Consider the following 17,158-nt stretch of genomic DNA (forward strand, 5'->3'; position numbering starts at 1 on the left):
TAATGGTATAAATCATTTAATGCCTGCTTTGAAATGTTTAAAGTGACATGAAAATGCTTTGTTTTTGTGTGATTTTGAAACATACTTAAACAAATTGATAAGACTAGCTCAGCTCAGTTTCTTAAAACAATGTCACATGAAGCCATCACCAAAAATGAGATCTATAGCAGCTTGAATGTCACCTGCAGTAGCGGAGAGTGCTTGGCGAGCTACATTCTCGTCTGTTATGCCCATGTCTCGCAGTTGTTGAAGGGCTGCCTGTAAGATTTGTCAAAAATAAATTTAAAAAATAATTATTTTTATTTACTGCCAGCCCAAATACATTGAGCGCAGAAGCTGAAAGAAGAATTCAAGACTTTGAGAGTAAATGCACAACAGAACACATGAGTTTGTAATTTTACAGATCAACCCTCTGGCTGGCAAAAAGGAAGAATTCCTCAATAATCTGAAAAGATGAAAGCTGAGCTGGACTGGTCATATTGTAAGACATGACTGACTATCAAATATCATTCTTCAGAGTAAAGTGGAGGGAGCACAAAGAAAGGGTCGTCCAAGGAAAATCTGGCTGGATAAGATAAAAGAATGGACCGGAGGGATTTGGTAACACCAACCATCACAGCACCCCTATGATAAAAGTCTAAGGAGAGATGAGAGAGAAAAATACACGGTGGTGCCTACTTTTTATTCTAAAGGTAAAACAAAGATTGTAGAAAATTAAAAAAGGGTTCCTTTCATCTGCCTCTAAAGCATGTTCCTGCCAAGTCTCAATAAGATTGCCTAAAAGAAGGGGAATTTCTATTGATAACATGCATATAAGCAGACTTCTTACAATTTCCTTGAAAAAATAAATTTAAAAACAAAATAATGGGGTGTGGTGGATGTTTGGTACAGTGTTGGGGTGCAGAGTGGAAATTCTCAGGTTCAAATCAGAGAAGAGAGAAAGAGCTTTGGGATGGTCAGAAGAGAGAGAATTTGATTCTACTACTAAAATTTTGGCAGCATAATAGTTGAACTCTGCTTGAAACTAGAAGCAAAAACAGCTTATTTAAACAGTTCAAATTGATTGATATATAGGCTTACATCATTAGATGCAGTCTGTGCATGAACCATAGCCTGTTGAAAGAAATCTCCTGTGATTGTGCCACTACTGGAAGGTCCTGGTGCCTAGTGTAATTAAAATGTAAAAGAAAAAAAAAATTAAAACAACAGGTAGATCTATATTTTTCAAAAATTAAAAATAAAATTTCCTATTTTTACTTTATAATAAAAAAATATTAGCAAAAAAAAATAATTTTAAGATTAGTAAAAATATAACTTTCTGTATTAGACTAGATACATTATATTCATATTTAAAGTATAGAAAATGATGACCAGATTATAAAATATTAAATTTAAATAATGTGATCTCAAATATACAAGCCTAATAAGGATTATTGTTTTAATAGGAAAGCAATATTGTTTTTAAAATCTACATCATCAATAATCCTGCAGTAATTAGTAGACATTTTAATTTTTTTATTTTAATAGATACATTGAACGAAACTTTTAAAAAATGATTTTTTAAATAAACATTGTCCAAGAAACAAACTGAATAGAAAGAGCTGATATTTACATCTGGACAGAGGAGAAATTATTTTTATATATTTAAAGTAAAATATCTAATTTGTGTTTACAAAACAGATTAATACAATTTGATCGTTCAAGTTGGTTTTATTGGTATAGTATTCTCATTCCAAGTATGATAGAAAACACATTTTTTAAGTTTTACATTTTGTGAAGTGGATGGCACTACAGCGACTGGTGGTGGCTGTGTCACATTTACTGCAGCTGACCCAGTAGCAGCTCGAAGTGCAGCAGCCAATTGTGATGCTGTTATACCAGATATATTGCCTCTTGATCTGCTAGCCTGAAGAGCATAGTTTTTAATCAACATTCAAACTGAGATTTTCATTGGTTCAAAATGAAAGCTTTATAATAGAATTAGTTGCAATAAAACAAATTCTAAGGAAAATATTGAAAATGTTAACAATTTTTTAATTTTCTTTTTACAAAATGATTTGTGATTATTTATTAAACATTATGTGCTTTTTTTTTTGTTTATACTTTCATCTTTGTCTTTTAAAATGAGTGATCAAGCCAGTGAACATGCTCTATATTTTAAAAACATATTTTATCTATTAATTTATATTGAGACATATCAAGAAAAAAAGACATTCACCTGTGGGACTTCATCTTCATCATCAGACATTTGATCCAGTGAATAACAAACTGAACCTGAGGAGACAATAACTCATGATTGAAATTAGTTGCACTTATAAAATATATATATAATATATATATTCTGAAATGTGATACTATAAATATGAAATTATTAGTTCAGAATCTTTGATGAATTAGAGGTCCCACTTGTTAAAAAATACCAAGACTAAATGATTGAAAAGAAACCTGTTCCAGGTTTGTGCCCCAGCTTTGCCCCTTCTTCATTCACTGCTGTGGCAATTGTTACTGCTGCTTGGGCAAACGATGGATGAAGTTCAAGAAGACTAAAAAGAAAATAGAGAAAAAAAAAAGTTAATTTCAATTCTACTATTGATAAAAATAACCTCTAAGACAAACACTGAGATAGAAAATGAACATTATTGTTTTGTTAATTTTTTGTGTCCATAGGAACAACATTGCATCATTATAGTATAACCATACATCATTATAGTATAAAGGTAAGTTAAGGGAAAAGTGGGGATAATATCGAAGTACTATTGTAGTTCTGGGATTTCTCTTTTAAGACAGTATACATAAAAATAAAAAGTACACAAGAATGACTTTGCTGACTAGAAAAATATTCCTGAAAGCCATAATTTTTCTGCTTATTCTGCATGAAAATGATATCATGCTAAGAAGAGCTGCTGATGGGAAAAGTGGAGGAATTTGGTTATGTGGACTGTCACAGCACCCCTACAATGATAGTCGAGTGAGGAGATGAAAATGATGGTGAAAATAAATGTCTTATTAGGTTATTTAAAAAAACATGTGACAATTCCTTCCCAAAGTCTTAATAGAATAAGTTTCCTCATAGATGAAAACATTAACTAGAAAAGTCAAACAAACGTGATCAGGAGTCAGAGAAATGAAGGCGTATGGATGTTTTAAATAAAAGTAAGAGGATTAGGGCACGAGACAGGGACATTGGTAAAGGGAAGAACGAAAAATGACTACATTGCTTTACATTCAGAAAACTATATACGATGAGCAATGACTTGCTACTGGGGAATGGAATGTACAGTCAATTAATTTAACTATAGTATTTCTCTGAGTTACACATCACTAAAGCAAAATGTTTGTATGTTGTTGTTTTTGATTACACTAATGCAATAAATACACAACAATTAATGTAAGCTTTAAATTTTTAAAACTATATAAAATAATTTAATTGATTGGAAAAAGTGTTTAAAATAATAATTCTCATATCAACAGAAAGTTTAATCAAATAAAAAAAAAGCGTAATGAAAAAAAAAAAAACAACACACAAGTACTTTTAGGTTGTAGTACACATCTATTAAAAGTAAAAACTTATTTAAGGTTAAAAGTATTAAAAATAAATTCTATCTCATCAACTCTTTGTTTTCATGAATTCACGTCTTTATTTATCAAGTTTTTTTAACAAGTAAGAAAGTTCTATTTAAAATCTGAATGTGCTTGAGGCAATCAGTGTTCTTCACATTAATTAATAGGGGTCACATGTTTATTGTTTTAGATATTCCTTCAGAGTTGAAGATAATCTACTTTCTAGCCCAAACCTCCTGTAGGATGACAGGGGTTGGCAGCAGACAGGGTATGAACCGGGGACCACCGAGACAACTGACAAACAATCCAGCATACCACATGAGCATTAACAATTACCTTCAAAGATATCACATACCTTTCAAAGCTGGGAGAGCAAACTCTTTCTTCTTCTGATTCATATATATTATTACAAATAGAATTTAACAAGCAGCCAGATAATCTGTGTTTTTCACTTTGCTAAAACTAACCTGTCAATATTTGTTGGGTGTGCCATGACAGCAAGGAGTTCTGGTTCTTGAAGCATCGCTGAAATATATGACAACTATTATGAGGTACATTTAAATTAAGTTTAATTGAAATATTTCTATTACCAAAATATGGTACAATAGTATTGATAGACACTCAGATGTTGTATTATTGACTTGAATTTGTGGGAATGCTATTAAAGAAGCACACATTTCAAAAACACTTCAGCACTTCTTCTGCTAGCCAGCTTTTTGCTGCTGAGCTGTCAGCTCTTTTGCAGACTGTGCCAAGAAAAAATAGTGTGCAGTTTTCTTCAGTTGTTCAGCACTGCCATACAAACTGTTAATTATGTTAATTAGTGGTAGTAGAGTCTGCCTAAGGTGGATTAAGATGAGGCATTCAAGAGGATATAGTTTACAGTTTCATAAGGGTGTCTACAGAGTCTACAAAGGGGTAGGTGTGTGGGATTTATTTTGTTAAGGCGGTAATTTAAAGGTGTGTGTCCTGTTCTAAGTTGGAAAATTGTAGATTTCTCTTGGCAGGGGAGGAAGTTAATACTGTCCAGTGTGTTTGGCATGGTCATTTCTTTATACATGGCTCTGCCTGTGTTTTCTGATGCCCATTGGTTAAACCACTCCTCTTTGTGATTGTTGACTAACGACCTTAGGGTGAGGTTGTTCCATAGATGACCCCGCCTTTTATTTTTTTTTTACTTGCCTTTTTCTTTTCCCATGATGCCTGTGTCCCAGGATCCACTGTAATGTGATATTTAATTTGACATCTACAACTAAATTAAACTAAATGCCAGGAAAACACTTAAACGCACTACTATGTTGATTTGTATAAGTAGGCATAAGCAGTCTATGAAACAAACATTCTATAATAGTTGGAAATGGCAATCACAATAACGTTACCTAGAACACATGGGTCTCTGTCTAAGCCAGGAGTAGCAGCAATAATATTTTCTATTGTGTCCGGGTCAGTTAAAATTCTTTCAACCTAAAAATATTTTTTTTTACTAATTTAAACATTTTACTTGTACATGTAATACACAGGCTTACGAATGAAAATAATCAGATTTAGCAAAACAATTTTTTAAACTTATTTAAAGTGCTTTTAATGAGCTTATTAATATTTAAGCAATTTTAAAGCAAAGCAATTTGAAATCATTTGCATCTTTGTCATCAATAACTACCAGAAAGTTTGTTTTTTTTGTTTCTACAGGAAATCATTTCTTAATAAACAGCAATGTACTTAAAAAAACTATAACAATTGTTAATATTAAAATATTTTAATATTTATTTACATTAGCATAAGTTGAAGTGAATAGAGAAGTGGTAAAAAGAAAATCAAATATTATATCATGTGGTTACACTTACAATAGATCGATATTCTGAGTTCAGTAATGCAGACTGAACAGCCATTGTGACATCATTTTTACTTGTGATACTAGTTCCTGAAGCTGTATTCTCTTTGAATATTAAAATAGTTTTATTAAAAATAACAACATGCGAACAGGGAAAAATCTATTATGAAAACCTAAAAAGCTATGGTATAAAAGAGCAATAACCAAACAATTATAAAGAATCATTCAAAAATGTTTACCATGGTTACAAGAGGAGGTAAATTTATCCACTAAATAAACTGTTGACTGATATTGTAATGAATAACTAGACAAACTGCTTTCCCGTTTTAGAACTTCACCACTGTAGATTATATCTGCAATTTTAAAAAGTTAATACATGATTAGTTAAATCTCGTAAAAATAATAGTTTAACATTTTGTTTAAAATATTAACTGTTTACTAAATTTTAACTGAGATGTACAAAATTGTGCAGCCTACCCAACCATCATATAAGAAATCATATAAATATCTGAATATTATCCTTAAACTAAATAAAACTGCACCCGAAACAGCTTTATTAGCAAAACAATTATCATTCAAATAAAAAGTGACTTCCATTCTGAAGGTTAAATATGAGTTCAATATTTCTTTTCATCTTCAGTGCCCATTTTTGGAAGGGCTTGAGTGAGAACTCTTCAGCTTTCTCTTTTAGAAATAGGAACTTTCATAAAACATTTACTCTTATGCTTTTATACTTCAATAAATGATCATTAATCAATATACAGTAGTATCCATTACCACTACATAGCTTTTTCTTTTTGGTATAAGGGGCAACTGCTATAGTCAAACTGTGAATTTTTTGCCTGATGTGTTTCAAATAATAAAGTCTGCTCTTGTGTAAATGTAAATCTTTTATAGTAACCTTTATTTCAATATATGTGGACTAACTAAAATCTTTGAAACTGTGAACAGAGAAAGTTTCTTGAAGATCATGTCAAATTATTATAAATGCACAAAAAAAAATCATTAAACTATGGTGATGCTCTTTTGTTATATATATGTGTGGATTGTTCTTTCAGAATTGAAGATTACTACATCCTAGCCCAAACCTCCTGCAGGATAGTTAGGGATGGCAGCTGGCAGGGCTCAAACCTGGTCCATTGATAGGACAGTTCAGAACCCATGACCAAACAGTCATCTCAAGGCGCATGAGTTCAGGAGAGAAATTCATCAAATATCGATTTGCAGAACAGTATCCAATGGATGCATATATACTTTCAAGGAAAGTGATGTATGGAATAAATACAAGATTTAAATTCTATGATGGTAATTTCAAATCCAGACATCACAGGTAGCTAATGATTGTTATGAAGGTCTAATTTACTCAAAAGGAATTATCTAATAGATTGTATTAATTAAAAGTCTCGTATTAGTATTATTACTCACAGCTTAAAAATAATCTGCTAAATTTTAGAAACAATATAAAAAATCCCAATCAATAAAGTAAAAAAAAAGTTTGTTGTACTCTTTTTCAGACCTTGTGATCTATAGAGCAGATGATGTAAGTATCATCTAATTCTGTGGCCAACAGTTAACAAGGGTGTCAGGTGGCCAGCACAACAACCAACCACATTTACTTTCCCCAACTAATGACAAGTAGGCCTACCCATATGATTAGGGTTGGGTGGACTCAGAGGTGTCCTAAAAATCCAGTTCAGAAGTAAGTTCAAATTCTAACCTTTACTGAGATTTGAACCCAAGAAATCTTGGTTCAGAAGCCAAGCACATTAAAACTCAGCTACCACACCGATCAATTATAAAATGTCTAATAAATCTAATGAAAATTGCAATTTAAAAATGGTGAAGTTCTAGAAATCTAGATCTACTATCATATTATCATCTAGACTCTAGACCTAGAAATAGATCTTGGTCTTGGAGTATCCTCTGTCTAGTCTCTACTCTAGATTTTTCTACTAGATCTAGAATCATTTAATCATTTAGATTACATTTCTACAACTAGACCAGACTTGAGACTAGTAATATTTAATATGAGTATGAGGCTAGTAGTAGCACTACTACTCACTCACTCATGGTACTAGTACTACTACACTAGTCACTACTACTAGAATAGATCTACTTAGTATTTAGACTAGATCTAGAATCTAGTTACTACTACTAGAGTCTAGAGTACTATTACTAGTACTACTACTCATACTACTGAGTACTACTCGGAGTACTAGTACTAGGCCTAGCTCAAGATCAAGAGACTCAAGACGTCAAGAGTTAGTCTAGAATATTACTTAAAGGGAAACTCTGATGGTTTTTCCAATTTGAGTTATTGACATATTTAAATTCTGCATAAAAAGTTGTAATAGTAAACATTCCTTCTTCCCTAGTGCTATTAAAGCATGGAATGGGTTGCCTGAGCTAGCCAGGAAAACCAGTGACTTGGCTGAATTTAAGTCATTGGTTAATATGAATGACTAAATATGCATGACGCGTTGGACGTAATCATCTTCTTTTTTGAAGTAACGTCTGTATTATATAAGATTTTACCAATTTTTATTTAATTGCTTAGAAACATTTATATTAAATAAATTAGTCAGTACATTTTCATCTAAGCCTCTCTCTGTCCCAAGAAGTAAATAGATCATGTGACTGATTCGAACAAGCTGGTCAGTATAAGGTTAAGGCTGGTCAGTGTAAGGCTAGTCAAGACTACGTGTAGTCGGTCATGACAAGACAACCAAGCAATAATAGTGTTTGTTGTGTGTTGAGTGGTCTGGCGAGAAAATACACACTGCTGAGGTTAGTCAAACATGTAAATCTACTTTTAATACAATTTTTTCTTTGCTTACAAGATCCTAGATCTAACTGCATAGACCAAGAAAGATATATTTCTTTTACGAGAATATAAACTTTGCTGTATGGTCTCCTGTTATACAATAAGTCAATAGATTAAAACACATTTGTGACGTCACATAGAAACCCGGTGAAAGTCTGACTGTTTTGGATGCGCAGGAAAATTATGTCAGAAAAACATCCATTACTAAGTTATTATTGAAAAAAAAAAAAAAAGAATCATAAAAAAGAATCATATAATTCATATATTGATATATTCATTATCTGTAAATCAAAACACATATTATATCAAAAATTGTCAAAACCATCGGAGTTTCCCTTTAATTTACTAGATAATACTAGAGTCTAGATCTAATAGATACTAGATCTAACTAAAATTAGTAACTTAGTCTCTTACTACTCTTTAACTCTTATTTATATATTAGTCAAGACAGATAGATCTAGATAGATTGATTGATTGATTCATTTAAAGTATTTATTACCGAAATCGTCAGTTAGAATCTGTTTACTAATTTCAATTGCAAGAGAATCAACAGAATCATCTAGGCTTGATATGGGAATTTGAAATCTATCAATTTTCCCTGAATTTCTGCGACAAACATTGAGAGTTGCCATTTCTTTTAATGTTAGATCTAAATATTAATGTCACTGTTTTTGTTTACAATGAATTGAATCTATCTATGTCTATTCGTGATTTCAAAACAAATGAGTTGACTGTATGTAAGCTTAAAAAAGTTTGTTTTTTTTAAAAGCCACGAAATTAAATAAACTAAATTATCAGTTACCAAGGATATTTAAATAAATCAATAGGTTTTATTTCATTTAAAGATTAAACGTATTTTAAAATCCCTAATTTCATTTTCTTTGTCAGTTTCTTGTAGGTCTATTCTTCTTACATAGATTCTATATCTATGGGCATGGCGCAACTAGATCTAAATCCTCCCTACCCCCATTTTTTCCGCGGAAACGCTTCAAAGACCAGCTTAGGCGTCAACTTTCCTTGGCTGACATAGAAGAGAGCACTTGGTTGTATGCGGCCTCAGTACGAGACAGCTGGAGGTCACTCACTAAGACCGCGGGATACACAAAAGAAAATCTGCTGTCGAGGACAAACGCAGACGGCGAAAAGAAAATCTAAATCGACCACTGCGGACAATGGTTATGCTTGTCCTTGGTGTGGCAAAATATGTAGGTCACAGCTGGGACTGCGCAGCCACTGGAAATACTGCATCCCTCACTGATCTTCGAACTCGAAGACTAGCCTTATTATTATTATCAGGATGTCCAAAGAGTGGCCTTTTTTCGTTGTGCAGCCAGCTTTGCTTTGGACGACCCTTTCTTTGTGCTCCCTTCAGTGCCTCTCGACTTTCGACCCATAAAAAATGTTTTGGATCTGCCTTTGCGAGCTGCTTACAAAATTACTGCTGAATGTAAAGTAAGGATCCTGTTTTGAAAATTTCGATTTCACCAATGCCCATTTCCCTTTTCTTTTTAAAGCTATATTATAGGCAGCATTACAACTAAGAAATAAAAAGGAAGATTTATCATTCCTTTTTGTAAAATAAATCACAAAAATTACTTGATATTTGTCTGCATTTAAAGATACCTTGCTTTGTGGTTCAAATATTTAATTGGGGAAATGAGAACATTACTTTCTCATTATGATGTAGGTATGAAATTTTAAAACATAAGTCCACTCAGGTCTAAGTGCTATTTGATCTTGATTATTCACACTGCACTGTCAACATAACACACCCTGACATTCATTAACTATTAACCAGATATTAATTTCTTAACCTCAAGAGAAGCATGTTATTATTTTTTTTTAAAGCTAAATGATCAGTTGTTTTGTTTTTTTTTTTATCTCAAGATTAGCTTTAATAAAGTCAGTCTGAGGGAACTTAAATTGTGTCTAATCACGCATGATTGACAGTTTCATAATGGTGGCTTTATTCTGTTAATTTAATCATAAAATAGAAGTCAACCCACAAGCCTGGTCATTACTTCTACAAGTCTGGTCATCTATTTAAGAAAAATGAAACAACATGATGAGTTAAATATTTTGTATTTTATTCTCTATACCCATAACTGTTACATATGATCACTTACAATACATCAAACACACATTAAGATAAATAGACCACACAGTCCATGTTTTCTATGCTAGTTACATTTGAGAAACAAATGACATCACTATTTTGATAGTCATTGTTAGTCCCATTTCATTTCAGAGATTAAACATACATTGACTCTGCACCAGGTGTTTTTAGCAATGAACTTGTTAACATGTTTCTTGAATCTTATCCACATTAAAATCAAATTAAGCATTATGCTCAGTAATTAAATAAAAAATTATGTAGCACTGTCATATGTACATTACAATTAAGAAAATATACAATAAAAAAAATAGCTAAGTAAAAATGAAATGCTCTGAATGTGGTTAGTTTAAAAAAATCTATAATCTTCTATTATGACTGGGATACTTTTTAGATTTCTAGCACTCCATAAAACACTCTAACTGCAAGGTGGAGTACAATGGAAGTCAATGAAGGATGAGAAATTTTGACCAACAGCATAGAACCAATGTCTTGCATACCCCACCAACAAGAGACAATGTTGATATAGATATCACAAAACAACATCAACATGTTAAGACAAACACTAACACACAAATATTATGTGAGTACATGACATCAATAAAGTAGTACAAATATTTTGAACTTTCAAAGACTAGGTGATCATTCACTTTTGATTTCATTTTTCACAACAGACAAGTTCAATTTTTTTTTTGTGGCAAAAACAAAATGGTTAAATGTCTCCACCAGATTAAAAAAAAAATCAATTGATAAACCTTCAAAAATAAAGGCTAGGGCTTAATGAAACTGTACATAAGTAAGTTTTGCAGTACTAATACAATACTATAGGGGGACCATCACCAGTTTAAACAAATATCAAACCCATTTAACCCTACATTCTGATTAGTATAAGCAAATAGTATCTGAATGAGATTAGTAGAACTGCTTTAAAAAAGTTATGTTATTGTCACAGTGCAGCATAGAAATCAAGAACAAAAGACTAAAGCAAAGGCAGACAATGGATTGACGCACTGAACTAGCAGTAAACAGCTTGTTTATCAATGTTTTTGATTTATTTTAAAATTTTAGTTTCAATTCCAAAACTCTGCCTTTAAAAGTCTAACTGTGGCTACCATGCTAATATCATTTTCTCTGAGTGCCTATAAATCTTTGCAGAAGTAACATCAAATGGGTTTGAGTATAAATATAACTATTACCAAGGAAAAAAATTCTGATCAACAGATTTAACTTGTGCTAATTTAAAATAAAAATTGGTTCAAATACATAAAAATCACACAAAAAATGATTAAGTTGTAATTTCACGTGAACAATGTATAATCAAAATATTTATTTTTTTTACTTTTATCACAGCCCTTAAGCTGAAACTAAAATATTCAAACAGCAGATCATTTCCAGAAAGAAATCAAACAATAACATAAATTAAATGCAGTTGCCAAAGATCAAGTGGAATATTTCATGGTACAAATGATTTTAATAAAAAAAGACATTAGTTCTTAGTACATGTACGCGAATACATATACATAAATACACAAGTAAGAACTAAAAAAATGTGGGTTGAAATCTACGTATGTATGCACTAGAACTTTATACCCTGAACTTGTAGAAAATAAAAACAAAAACAACTCATAACATAACAAAAAGATTGTATGTCATAAATATAAATATCCGATAACCTCTTAAAATGTAATCAATTCATCTGAGGTGAAACAACAGTCAACAATATTTAATTGAAATGATTTTCAGTTTCTTTTTCAAATTAAAATTATGTGATGCATTCAAAAGTTGCTAACATAAATAATTCTATTCAATATAACTGTAACTAAATTTACAAAAAATACAATTTTTTTCATTTAGGTTTTTAAATTTAAAATTATTTTTATATCACAACATTTTTATTTTGATTCATCAGAAATGAGCTATAATGTGCTACTGATTTCACCTACCAGTGTTTGTAGATAAAATGCCACTAAATGTTAATTTGAAATAAATATTTTGATTGCACCAAATAGTAACACTTTGGAAAAACAAACATTTGACTAAACAATTGAATTAACAATAAACATTGTAATATGGCATAAAAAGTTGAGAGAGATTTTAAACAAGCCTTAACAAGATTGTAAAACAAAGAAATATAACAGATGAGAGTCTAGTAGTCAATCTAAGGAAGTCATAGTTTTGTAACCCATTACATAAAACTAGTCACAATTTGGACAATGTTACCATCTCACAAGTTTTTTTTGTTTTTTTTTTTAAATAAGATTTAATAATGACATGAGATAGGGACCAGCAACATGGAAAGTTGTCTGGAACTCCATGTAGTCAAAAAATGCTATACAAACTAACTTTAATATTATCCATATGAAAATTTTAAAATTGTGCATAAAATGGCTAGTTTGCCAGGGTCACTAACACTAATGGTACTTTCACTAGATGAAACAAAGCCAGCTTTTAGCAGTGAAGAAGGAAAAAGAAATTGGTGGAACATAAAAGGAATGTTGAATCATCACAACCAAGTGAGCAAACAATCATTTGGTAGCTAATTAAGTTTTGAGAATCATTGCAAAAAGAAAGTTGGCAGGCATTACTTTGTAAATGACCTGGCCTTATAACATCAAATCATTCATAAAATTAAAAAACAAAATAAACTTATTAGCCTAAATGATAATAATGCTGATAAATATTTTATTCAAAAGCAAACTTCTGACAAATATTAAACAAATTAATGAATTAAAAATTTTGATATCACATATTGAAATAAAAAGGTCAAATAGCCTTTGCTATCCAAAAAAAAAAAAATCCAACATAGTAATCTTTTTTTCTTTTTTAGAATGACAAAAGCATTTTATAATTTTATTTTGAAAGTTTATGAGCTCAAAATCACTTAGTTATTGTAATACAATTGATTGAAAGATTTTAAAAAATCTGTTTAAAAGAATGCATCGTAATCTAATCATTACCCAAATTAGTAAATTTTGCTCCAAATCACTTTTTTAAAAATTACTTGAACAAAATATTACAATTTTAGATGTAATTTTATAAAAAAAACACCACCATCAACTTCTTAGAAATGAAACCCACAATAATCACACTCAATCAATTTCTACACAACTAATAACATGTAAGAGGTGGGTCTATGATTAATTATGTGTGTATGAGATTTAGTTGGTATCAAGATTCAACATGTAAACAAGTTAAACCCTGACTGTCATGGCAGAATATTATGATATGACCAACTAATAACAAAGAAAAAAAAAGGATTAATTTACACAATTTAGTCAGCCTTCAACTTGAGGCTATGCTTTATTCTTCTTGGGAGGTGTCAAATAGTCTTTATCATCTAAATCATCTGGGTCAACCTCATGATCACTTTCCTCAGTACTAAGTCTATCAAAGCCTTTATGAGAATTCCAATTAAAACCTTTAAGGTTAAAAACCTTTCCCTTCTTTCCATGTCCATAACATTTTAATTTTCCTAATGAAAAAAAAAAGAAAGATCAAATATTAAATTGTAGAAAACATCAAAATTTTAACAAAAAGAATAAAAAAAACTTAAAAAGCTTCTGTTATGTTTAAAAGCAGTGATGCCCAACCTAACTTAATCTGCGGGCCATTTTAATTTCCAACACTAGTGTTGCGGGCCACATGATGGAAAAGATACAAAAACTTAATGAAATTGACCTGAAACTATTTTATTTCAAACCCGAGAATGTAGTACTTACATTGAAGTATTGGGAGAGTTAAATTTTCTCTTTACACTTCAAAAAATGGCATAAATACTGTTTATGTTTTATTGTTCTTGTTTTTTTAAAACCAGCCACAGCCACAATTTCTTTATAAAAACAAACTTGTTGGCTAGCAATGGTAACTTGTTCTACAAAAAGTAAAGATCCGTTCACTTCTTCTATAGTCCTATTTCATGAACGCACAAATATTAAATGACTTGGTAGTAATCCATTAGAAAAAAGGTAAAGATACATTTTGAACCATTTTTTTGTTTGGAGGGAAGGGGGATCTTCTATATCTTGTGCCGGATGGAAGCATATCGCGGGCCGAATTTTGCCCGTGGGCCGTATTTTGGGCATCACTGTTGTAAACCGCCCAATTATTTTTATTTCATTTTATAGTATTGATCATTATACTAGACATAACAAATTAGAATTCTGTAATTTAATGATATAAAAATTTTTGAAAAATTTCCTTCAATCTAGCTAAAAGCTAATACTAAAAAAAAAATATAAAACTCACCAGACTGATGTGCCCTGACTAGAAGTACAATAATGAGCAACAAGATGACTGGTACCACAAGTAAGATGCCAATGATGACAGAGGGGGAGACATCACTGCTATCTCTGATAGCCTCAGACAACCCTGTGGTATTGGTTTCACTCTGGTCCAATGGATTGTTGACAGTAACTGGTAACTGGCTCTGAGTACTTTCCTCAACTGTGGCATAACATTGAATAATATGTTAAGGCATTGAACAAGCTCTTCCTGAGATGTCTGCACAAATTACTTTTCACCTTATGAAACTAGGACATTTCTTTGAAAATCTACACAGCTCTTTGTAAACTTCAGTTGAACCGAAGCAAAGTTTAAGTTGTTTTACTTAATTTTCTTTGCTCTAATAAAGAGTAAGCTAGTAGTTCACAATGACCACTCAATACGATAAATTCAATTACTGAAAGGATTTTATTTTCTATATTACAATAATCGCTTGCACTTCTAATCAGATTCAATTTGCATTTACAGGTCTCTAAGGAAAGTGATTAAATTATAGACAATAAAAGAGTCCAGGACGTTTCATTTAGAGAGTAATACATATCACAAGTACATATTTAGATTAATATTGATGCAAACGTTTTAACAACCAATTATGTACTAATAACGGACTTTACAAATGAACATTCACATCAACATTCATTACCATGTGAATGTGAAAGAAATCTTCCTTATTTACCTTTGTTATGCTGTGAACTTGATGACAGTACTGTAATAGGTCTGCTAAACTTCCAAACTCTTTCAGGGTCCAGTTCACCTACATAGATGCTATGTGTTACTGGATCTGCTGCTATGTCATGTGGGTTTCGCATGTTCTGAAAGATTGTGGAGATTTTAATGTAGTTTCCCACGAGGTCAATACATTCATAACATTTTTACTTTGTAAAAGTTGAATAAGAATAAATAAATAAAAAGTAACTTTGATAAATTATGATACAATGAAAGAGAGAGATTAGCTATTTGTGGTTAAACTAAGCTGATTTTTGTTGTCACATGAAATAGAACCTTACATCTGGTACATTCCACATTTCCAACAAATCTCCAGTATTTATGTCTAATGTGAAACCCTGGACAGTTGTATCAATGGGGCCATCAAAAGCAGGACCATTTACAGCATACAGTAAACCTCCTATAGAACAAAAAATGAGCTGTTTGATAATGCAGCAAACTACTGACCAAAATCAACAATAAAATATTGATGGTGATATTGTAACATTTTTCTTTGTTTACAAAATAATGAAGTCTCATCTTCTATTAGCTATGTACCAGTAGAAACATAGTTTGAACTTTATAAAACGATGATAAGGGGAAAAACCTACCAAGCTAAGCACATTTATATAACCTAATTTATTTAGCTTAAAATCTTTATTTTGCTTATTTTTTTTTTAAGTTCTGGATGTTCCTTCAGAACTAAACATAACTATGTTCTAACCCAAACCTCCTGCAGGATGACAGGGGATGGCAGTGTTCAAACTTAAAACAATCATATGAGTTCGAAGTGCATACCACAAAATGTGGCTATTGAATACAATTCATATGGTATCTGGTTTTATAGTTTTATATCTAGTGGTATAGTTAGTGGAAAGAGTATTTGAGCAGTGAACAAATTTAATCTAGCTGTTCATATACAAAGCACATGTAGTTTTACAGATAATGAACAGAAGGTAACCAAACCTATTTCTACAGACACATAGCCCATACATACCATGTGCAGGACAATATTCTAAAGCAAACAGTCGTGGACCAAACTCTGGGCGTTTGATGACTTGCTTGAAATTTCCATCCAGATCAAAACATTGAATGCGACCATTCTCTCTGTCAGCCACACAAACCAAATGATGCTCCTCTGACACAGTGATGCTATGAGGGATGTCAAATGTCACAACAGGAGGAGCTAAAGACAAAAGAGTTTTTAAAATTGTTATAACAAAACATGACTTGAGACTTAGGCACATCAAACTAAGATATTATTTTAAATTGTTATCATGAAACATGACTTGAAAATCATGCACATCAAACTAAGAATCACATATATATTTAGGAAGTTACCTGCACCAAACTGTACGTTTCTTTTCCCAAAGGACATCAAAAAAGTTCCATCTTTGGAAAATTTCAGAACTCTGCTATTACAGTACCTGTTTTAGAAAAAGTAGGCTTGTAATAAAACAATCAAGATTTGATAATTTTTACATAATTCAAAATATAAATTTAAAATATATTTTTTTAATGCCTAATTTAGAATCAATGGACTCATTTATTTAAAGCAATATTTGCTGACACAATATATAATTATAATTAATTGCAAAGCCTAGTATTACCCATCAGATACAAAAAACTCTCCAGACATAAGAACGGCTACATCAGTAGGTTTACAAAAAAGATTTGTATCTTCACCATGTTGGAACTTCTGTCCTAGTGTCATTTTTGGTTCAGTCTGACCTGGTGGTATTTTAAAAACCTAAAGAGAAACAAAATTATATTAATTTGTAGACCAAAAAAAAAAGTACATTAGTGAAGGAAATCAATGTTACATAACTAAAACAGATTAATT

General features: G+C 31.3%; 2 protein-coding genes across 5 annotated transcripts in view; both read right to left on the bottom strand.

Annotated features, from left to right (window-relative positions):
• On the bottom strand, positions 1-8,924 carry LOC106074389 (ubiquitin-like protein 7). The gene is made up of 10 exons (XM_013235158.2): positions 8,716-8,924; positions 5,632-5,745; positions 5,406-5,497; positions 4,941-5,025; positions 4,029-4,086; positions 2,446-2,543; positions 2,219-2,274; positions 1,769-1,906; positions 1,081-1,164; positions 1-258 (listed from the first exon to the last, which is right to left on the bottom strand). The coding sequence occupies exons 1-10, from the start codon at positions 8,846-8,848 to the stop codon at positions 133-135; spliced, it is 984 nt and encodes a 327-aa protein (XP_013090612.2). The 5' UTR covers positions 8,849-8,924; the 3' UTR covers positions 1-132.
• Positions 8,925-10,286: 1,362 nt separating this feature from the next.
• LOC106074305 (uncharacterized) overlaps positions 10,287-17,158 on the bottom strand; it is a 63,442-nt gene continuing 56,570 nt past the window's right edge. For all 4 annotated transcript variants that reach the window (XM_056018156.1, XM_056018154.1, XM_056018153.1 and 1 more), the window contains 7 exons: positions 16,926-17,065; positions 16,657-16,742; positions 16,313-16,501; positions 15,618-15,736; positions 15,287-15,422; positions 14,575-14,772; positions 10,287-13,801 (listed from right to left, as the gene is read on the bottom strand). In XM_056018156.1, the coding sequence (XP_055874131.1) occupies positions 13,623-13,801; positions 14,575-14,772; positions 15,287-15,422; positions 15,618-15,736; positions 16,313-16,501; positions 16,657-16,742; positions 16,926-17,065 (1,047 nt within the window). In that variant the 3' untranslated portion in view covers positions 10,287-13,622. The remainder of the gene's footprint in view (positions 13,802-14,574; positions 14,773-15,286; positions 15,423-15,617; positions 15,737-16,312; positions 16,502-16,656; positions 16,743-16,925; positions 17,066-17,158) is intronic.

Source organism: Biomphalaria glabrata, chromosome 1 (assembly GCF_947242115.1).
Source record: "Biomphalaria glabrata chromosome 1, xgBioGlab47.1, whole genome shotgun sequence".
Lineage (NCBI taxonomy): Eukaryota > Metazoa > Mollusca > Gastropoda > Planorbidae > Biomphalaria > Biomphalaria glabrata.

Bases quoted from the DNA above. Each gene is read 5' to 3' on its own strand.
- LOC106074389 (XM_013235158.2), bottom strand. From the start codon at position 8,848: ATGGCAACTCTCAATGTTTGTCGCAGAAATTCAGGGAAAATTGATAGA. The intron at 5,746-8,715 runs GTAATAAATACT...TTAAAATTGCAG, and splicing joins GATTCTAACTGACGATTTCG to ATATAATCTACAGTGGTGAA. The intron at 2,275-2,445 runs GTTTCTTTTCAA...TTGTCTCCTCAG, and splicing joins GGGGCACAAACCTGGAACAG to GTTCAGTTTGTTATTCACTG.